Source organism: Phalacrocorax carbo, chromosome 18, assembly GCF_963921805.1.
Source record: "Phalacrocorax carbo chromosome 18, bPhaCar2.1, whole genome shotgun sequence".
NCBI classification, from domain to species: Eukaryota; Metazoa; Chordata; class Aves; order Suliformes; family Phalacrocoracidae; genus Phalacrocorax; species Phalacrocorax carbo.
Genome location: NC_087530.1, coordinates 3121554 through 3129351, shown reverse-complemented (window position 1 = coordinate 3129351; position 7798 = coordinate 3121554). Strand labels below are relative to the sequence as shown.

The 7798-nt window shown below is 46.9% G+C and overlaps 1 protein-coding gene across 2 annotated transcripts in view; it reads left to right on the top strand.

The window, feature by feature from the left end:
- Positions 1-310: 310 nt before the first annotated feature.
- Positions 311-7798, top strand: part of CAMSAP1 (calmodulin regulated spectrin associated protein 1) — a 29541-nt gene continuing 22053 nt past the window's right edge. For both annotated transcript variants that reach the window (XM_064468454.1, XM_064468453.1), the window contains exons 1-2: positions 311-622; positions 1393-1555. In XM_064468454.1, the coding sequence (XP_064324524.1) occupies positions 1393-1555 (163 nt within the window). In that variant the 5' untranslated portion in view covers positions 311-622. The remainder of the gene's footprint in view (positions 623-1392; positions 1556-7798) is intronic.

Sequence of the window (7798 nt, the reverse complement as noted above, 5' to 3'; positions counted from 1 at the left end):
CCCAGCATTCGAGGTGGGGCCTCCCCAGGGCCGAGCACAGGGGCACCGCTGCTGGCCACGCTACGGCTGACACCAGCCGGGCCGCCGCGCCCGGGCCCGCTGGGCAGCCCGCGGCCTGAGCAGGCCGGGCGCCGGGAGGGGCTCCCCGCGTTTCCCCGGCAACCGTTGCCTAGCGAGGGCCGCGGGCGGCGGAGCCCCGCGCCTGCGCAGTGCTGATGCCTTCCTGTTACCCCCCCCCCGCCCCGCGCCGGACCGGGCACTGGCGGCGCGCGCGGCAGCGGGCCCCGCCTCTTTTCCCGCCGAGCGCGCGCCGCTCCGGCCGGCCGGGAGAGGAGGAGGAGGACGACGACGACGACGAGGGGAGGAGGGGGGGGGGAAGAGGGCGCGCGCGCGAGGCGGGCGCATGCGCGCGCGCGCGGTCCCGAGCGTTGGCAGCCCCGGCCCGGCGGCGGCGGCGGCTCCTTCCCACCCTCCTTCTGTCCGTCCGTCTGTCCGTCCGTCCCGGCCGCCCTCCCGCACCGGCCCCGGCCCGCCGGGCCTCCCCCCGCCTCTCGGCGCGCCGCCGGGCCCCCGGGCGCCGGCCCCTCCCGCCTCGGGGATGAGGCAGCGGTAGCGCGGAAAGGTGAGGCGGCGGGGCCTGTAGGCCGCGGCGGGCGGCTTTGAGGGGCGGGGGCGGGAACGGCGGCGGGGGCTCGGCGGCTCCCGTGTGTGCGGAGCAGCCTCCCGGAGCCGGGTGGGCTGCGCCCCTCTCCCTCCTCCTCCTCCTCCTCGTCCTCCTCCCTCTCCTCCTCCTCCCGGGTGGGGGCGGGGATGCGGGCAGGGCCGCGGCGGGGAGGGGGAGCCGCCGCCCCCCCGCCCTCCTCCGGCTTCCCGCCGCCCGGCGGGGCGAGCCGTGCGGGGCGGCTGCGGGAATGGGGGTGCGGGCCAGGAATCTCTGCTGCTTCTCCCGGGCGAGGCGAGGGAAGGACCCCCAGGTGCTGCCCCTGGCCTGCCCCGGCCCCGCGGTACCGGGGGGCGGCGGGGGGAGGGCGGGGAGGAGCGCCCCAGCCTTCCTTTATCGTCGGGCAGGTGATGGGCTGCGCCTTTCTTTGGCTACCGCCAGCTGCGCAAAGGGCTTTCTGCGAGCAAATCCGCGGCTGACAACAAAAAAAAGGGATGCTCGCCCTGGGCTTGGATGTCGTTTGATTTCCGAGTGGATTTTAAATGGCTAAATAAACCCTTCCAACGAAAACCCCGAAGGATGTCGGGCCTGTGGCGTTCAGCCCACCGTATTGTGCCTGGTATAACGCGCACCGGCGATACGTTCCGCCGACCCCTCTCCTGTGCGGTTTTAAAAATGCCGTGGGGGCGATTGCTCGTGTAAAAGTCCACTGCCTTTTGTTTTTGTTTTAGATGGTGGATGTTGATGTTTGTGCGGGTGGAGATAGTACCAGAAGAAAAATGGATGCCCTAACAGATAGTGCAGTTGAGATTGTCCCTTTGGAGCTCTATGATTCAGCCAGAGCAAAAATAGCTGCTAATCTACAATGGATCTGTGCTAAAGCCTACGGAATAGGTAAGACCACTTTTATCAGGAAGTAATGTTTGGTTTTGTTCCTGCTTTTTCTGTCTCCCCCGCCATTCCAGAAGTAATTAAATTGGGCTTAAATCACCTTTGTTTTAAATATCAATAAGAGACAGTCTGTTCTCTTGTAATATTACCTGTTTCCTGGTGCTTTCGACAGGAATAATGGAACTATATGAGATGCCCTGAATTGGCAAACGTAACGGTGAATGCTCGCGGATCGTGCTTGTGAAGAATTCGTACCTCAATATGTTTAAATCCTCATTTTAGCGGAGCTGACTTTCCTCCACAGAACCGTATGTCACTGCTTGCAGGCCCCAGGTCCCTCCAGGCTGTGAAGGCTTTAGTGCGCTTCCTTGTCTAGTCATCTTGGCCAACAGATGCTAGGGCCTTGGCACCCTTTGTATGCTCGGTTAGAACTTCTGGTTTTGTCAGATTAGGGTTTTGGTTTCAAAATGAACTAAAAAGCAATCCACTTATGATCAGCGATATTCTTTATCATAAAAGAAATGTCAAATGAACAGGTACAGTTTGTCCGTGTTCTGTGACATTAAACAGCAAGTTGTAGGCGATAGAGATGTTCTTCTTTCCCTTATGTTCTCATGAACCTTTATAGTCAAACATGGAAGAACAAAGATTCTTGGAGTATCAAATCTACAGTATTTTCCTGGCACCTATTGACGTTTGCTTTGTTGTTTTGAACTAGATCTGTCTGTTCTGAATTATTGTTACTGGATTCACCTTGAGTTTAAGTAGCTTCGTTATGAAGAAATATGATGGAATATTTGTGGCTTTTTGTTTATCCAGAACAAAACTTATAATAAAAATGTGCAAAATCCTGTTTTGGAAAATGAGGTAGCCCTGTTAATCTAAGTCTAATTCGCCAAACTCGTAATATGCTTAATGGATTAGCACTAGCTTATGTTGGGACAAGGCTGAAGAAAAGAAGCCCGTTCCTGCAGTTTAATATTAATCTTTGTTGGAATATTGTTTTAAATTATTTTTCTTTTTTTTAATATTTCCAGCTCTGTCAGTGTTCTCATAATCTTAATGATTGTGGGGAGAACGGAAAATCATGGTTTTATAATGTTTAATATTGGTGAAGGTATTTCATTACAAGCAACAAGAGACAAAAGAGCCAAATTTATCAGATGATGTTTAAAAAATATGGGAATTTTGGGTGGGCGTTAGTAAAGAATTGATAACTTAAAAGAACTGAACAGGCATTTCCTCATGTAAATATTTTTTCAGTTGCTGGAATTGTAATGTTTCCTGAAGACTTTTTAGTGATCAGAGATAAAATGGATATTCCAGACACAGAGACGCACTATTTATATTATGACTTTGTTTCGAAAGAAGGCGAACCCTAAATTAGAATGGACTGGCGTGGATCCTATGCCGCAGAGAAGCACGGTGGCCTCCTGTTTCTTGGTAGTGTCTTCTGGGGCTGCAGAGCTCAGGGTTGTGTCAGTAAGGCTTGGACCAGTTAACTGGTTAACAGCAGGTCTGTTTATGCGCTTGATAAGACGGACTTATTTTGAATAAGTATTTGGCTTTCCTTTGCCTACAAGTTTTGGAAGAGAAACACACCTTTCGTAATGACAGTGATGTGATCTCTAGCATAGAGCAGGCTAGGCAGCGTTTGCCAGTTTTCCCGCTCACATTTAGGCTTGTTCAGATTATATTTTAATAGAAGTTAAATGCCATGAACAGTAGGAAAAAATATTTTTGCTTGGGATTTGGCGTTGCGTTGTTGGTGAGCTCCAGCAAGTAAGGGTTTTTGTGTCTTTGCAGCACCATGGCCCGTGGAAATTTAGTTAGATTTTTGAAATGGCTTCTGCAAGGTGTTGTCACTTAGTAACCATTACTTCAGGAATAGCAATGCAAAATACCGGGAATTTATAAGCCTCTTTAATTCATAGAGAGATGGGTTTGGAAAGGTTCCTGTGTGATTATAATTTTGAATAATATTTGAACTTAATACATTACTTGTCGTCTCTTGGGGTTTTCTTTTTGTGTTAAGATATTGGACATTGTTCAGTGGGTCTTGGGCAGCTACCAAGCAATTGTGAATTTGTTATATAAAATCTCACTAGGCAGCTGGAAGTTTTGGGGGGCTTTTTTGTTATTTTAGACAAATTATTTTTTGTTATTTAGACAAATCTGGTTGATTTGGTGGAAGAAAAATGTTTCTCTGTTTATAATATTACAACATCGTCTTATGTTCTGAAGTAATTCTTATCTGATAGGGCTTCCATAACTGCCTTCAAGTGGTTAAGTAAAGAGTGTTTTTCTGCAGTGTCAGATTTGGAATGGACAGACATGAGTTGACATAATTTTGTCCCTTAATCTTTCAAGTGCTGGTGCATACCCTGGATTTCATTTTCATCTGAGTAAAGCTAAGCTCATGCTGAAGTGTGGGAATGGTCAAGAGCAGGAATTTGATTCTAGCGTAGACTGTCACTAAAAGTAATTCATCACTGCAGGTTTTACCTGAAACTCTATTCTCTATTTACCATTATAGAATGTTTGAATTCTCCACATCTAAGCTGGCATCTAAGCAGAAAAAAATCTTAATCCTTTTGTTTTATTTCTCAAGGACAAATTACTGAGAGCATGCATGACACACAGTTTGGAGCTGAAGTCCTAGTTTGGGCTTTGTTTCATTGGATGATGCATTCCTCCTTTTTTCTCTTCTGGCTGCGAAAAGAGAAAATTTTGGTAGCCAAACAATGGAGCACAGCTATCTTCTCTCTTAAACACTAATGCTGCTAGAGGGACAAACCCCTCTTCTTGCGTAGCAATTGGGCTGAATTGTTTGTTTCTGGAAGGCCATAGCTCCTCCTGTCTGTCTGTGGTGGCTGCCTGGTTGTGACAGATGGACTCCAGAGGGAGGTCCCACAGCTGTGTGCTGGTTTGGGCTGGGACAGAGTTAATCTCCACAGCAGCCGGTTTGGGGCTGTGGTTTGGATTTGTGCTGGGAACAGCGCTGATAACCCAGGGGTGGTTTCGCTCCTGCTGAGCAGGGCTTGCACAGAGCCAAGGCCTTTCCTGCCCCTCAGCCCACCCCAGCAGCGAGGGGCTGGGGGGCACAAGGGGCTGGGGGGACACAGCCGGGACAGTGACCCCAGCTGACCCCAGGGATGCCCCACACCACACGGCGCCATGCTCAGCACACGGAGCTGGGGAGGGAGGAGGAAGGGGGGACGCTCGGGGCGATGGCGTTTGCCTTCCCCAGTCCCCGTTAGGCGTGATGGAGCCCTGCTTCCCTGGAGATGGCTGAGCACCCCCTGCCACGGGGAGGGGTGAAGGAATCCCTCGCTTTGCTTTGCCTGGGTGCGCGGCTTTTGCTTTACCTGTTAAACTGTCTTGATCTCAACCCACGAGTTTTTTCACACTTCCAATTCCCCGATTGCACTGGGGGCAGTTTGTGAGTGGCTCTGTGGGCCTGAGCTGCCTGCTGGGGTTAAACCACGACAAACTGTTTGTCTGGATTCCAGAAGATGGAGGGGAAGGATGTTGTCAAGGAAGGTGTTTCCCCATTTGGTGTCACCCCCTTCCCTCTCCCCAAATAAATCTGGGAGTACTGTCATGGATCACTCTCAAAGTCTGGGCATAAACATCTGGAAACTTTCTATACACTTGAAAGTCCGTTTAGCTGAGACAGTAGTTTAGGGAATGGAACTTGTTTAGAACAGAATTATCTTTTTCATCAGCAAACTTTGATTAGAACCAAATGTGCACTTGCAGGAATTGTACTAGCAGCGTGAAAATACAATTCAAAATGTTTAAGTGGCCGAGGAGCACGGGTGCCACTGAGTTTGTGGAGCTTTAGTTCACAGGAGGTGAGTGTGGGAGGTTTAGAGAGGCTTGGCAAGCCGCCTGTGGGAGAGATCACTTTTTCACAGTCGGTGGAATGAACCAGATTGCCAGGCGGTAACAGGGCCGCGCGCTGCACAAAGCTGAGCAGAGGGGAATGGACCTGGTCCTTCAGCGCCGCTGCCCCCTCGGGCTCTGAGCGGCAGCAGTCAGAATGAACACAACCACTCCATTTTCATTTGGTAAACTTTGGAAAACAGAAAATGACAATGAAAAATGTTGATTTCTCAGCAGATTTAGTTAGTACAGCATTAATTTATATGTAGAAATTAGGTTTTCCATCTTCACTGTTATAATGTTAAAATCTAGATGTGGAAGCAGTAGATGGAAGTTTTTCACTGTTGCAGCTTGCTGTGAGCAAGTCGGTTGTTTGCAACCCTTTCCATAAGAAATGTTGTTGCTTCTTCAAAACCATTTGTACAATTTGGAGTTTTCAAAATGAACTTGGTGGGTTTTACTTATGTATTAATGAAACTGTAAAGCTCCTAGCCAGACTTAATGCCAACATGAGCCTGAGACCTTGGGCAAGATACAGACAGGAAAGCCGAGGACTAATATAATGCATTGAGAGGAAGTGCAAGTTGTGGCTTTTTTTGGTCTTTGAAGTACTTACCTGGTAAATAAGGTTTTACAGTACCGTAACAGCTACCCACCGTTACCGGTTGGTAGAGGCAGTGTGAGCATGCTTCCTGGGCTGAATCACCTAAATCCCTGGGTTCCCCGCTTCTGTTCTTTGTCAGCTTTCTTCTCAGTTCCATAGTACAAGTATTTTTAAGAAAGCTGTTGTGTTTTGCAAATATTCAGTAAACATTTGTTTCTTTAATAATGCCCATTTCATAAACACTGAATATTCCTTGTGTGAACTTTACAGAGGTGAAGAATTCCATAATTATTATTTTGTCTCTTCTACTTCATCCAGGTTTGTGGCTTTATGCTTGATCAAAAGATATGATAATGAGAGTGCAGTCACTCTCACCAGTGGTATACAAATTCTTTAGCTTGTTTTTTCTTCTGCTGTTTTATGTAAATTTTCACGTGTAATAGTATAGATCACTTACGGACTTTATAATACAGTTCTGTAATGAGAACCAGCAAAGACTGTTTTGTTATAATGCAGGTGATCTTAGTTGCTGAGATGTAGCTTCTGCTCATGATCTGCAGCATAGAGGACAGCCATGCAGTACTAAATAATTCTGTGAACAGATACTGATACTAATGAAATCCTACTCAGAATCTGAATAAGCTTCGTTCTGTTTACCGTGATGCTTTGGCTCTCTTTCCATGTGAAACCAGTTCTTCGTGCTTCTGGAGGAAAAATAAGATCTGGGGTGTATCCACTTCTCCAGCTCGTGGGATAAATCAAATTTGTTCAGATCGCTGTATTTTTCTTTATCAAATTGTAATCATGTAGTTGTCTTTGAACAGGTTTTTGTAAGTGAGATGATGAAATAATGGTCCCTACCCTAAAGCAAGGAGAGGGGAGTCTGGCGATAATTGTCTCTCTGATGGTTGTTACAAGTGAAGTTATTTTTGTAATCCTGTAAACCAAACTATGTTGTATGCAATAATTTGTACTTGGAACTGACAGTGTTTTGAGAGATTAGAACACACTGATATGATGGAACAGATCAAAAGAATTGCTAGAGAAATGGAAATTGAGAAATTATGGTTTATTTTTGAGTCCTTCATCTCTTATAAAAATAGCTCATAGAGGTATCTCTCCAGGAGCCTCAGTGGGGGAAGAACACTTAAGAGCTTGTGCTGCTGAAACTTAGGAAAAAATACGGTATTACTTTGTTTTTCTAAGTGTGGGAAACAGCAAAAATGAGCAGGTTTGCTCTCTAATAAACTGACTGCATGCAACTAAGTAACATGGTATAAAACTTACATAAAATCCAAATGTGAAGGAGATCCAGTCAACTCTGATATTGAGCGTAGCGGGATAAATTCTTTGACAACTCTTGACAGAAAACTTAGGACAAACTGAATTAATGAGGTATGCCTTCCCAGATCTGATTATCAGGTTACGTGCCATTGTTTTTAGGCTGCTGTAAAACGCTGGTAGCTTTTAATCTTTATGTCTTTTGAACACTTCAGTTTGTTTAAAACTGGCAACCATACAGCTTGCCTTGAAGTTGATGTTACATTTTCCTGGGGTAACAACTCAGTGCACTAGGGAAAACAGAAGGTGTTCACAAGCTTTTCAATAACATACAATAGTAACATAAAAGTGACTTCCTTTTGGAATTAAGATGGTATCAAAGGCCCTTTTATAAACAAAACAAAAAAAGGGCATGTTTTAATTGGTTTTTGTTTGCTTCGGTAGGATTTGTTAAACTGCTTGAGCAGAAATTT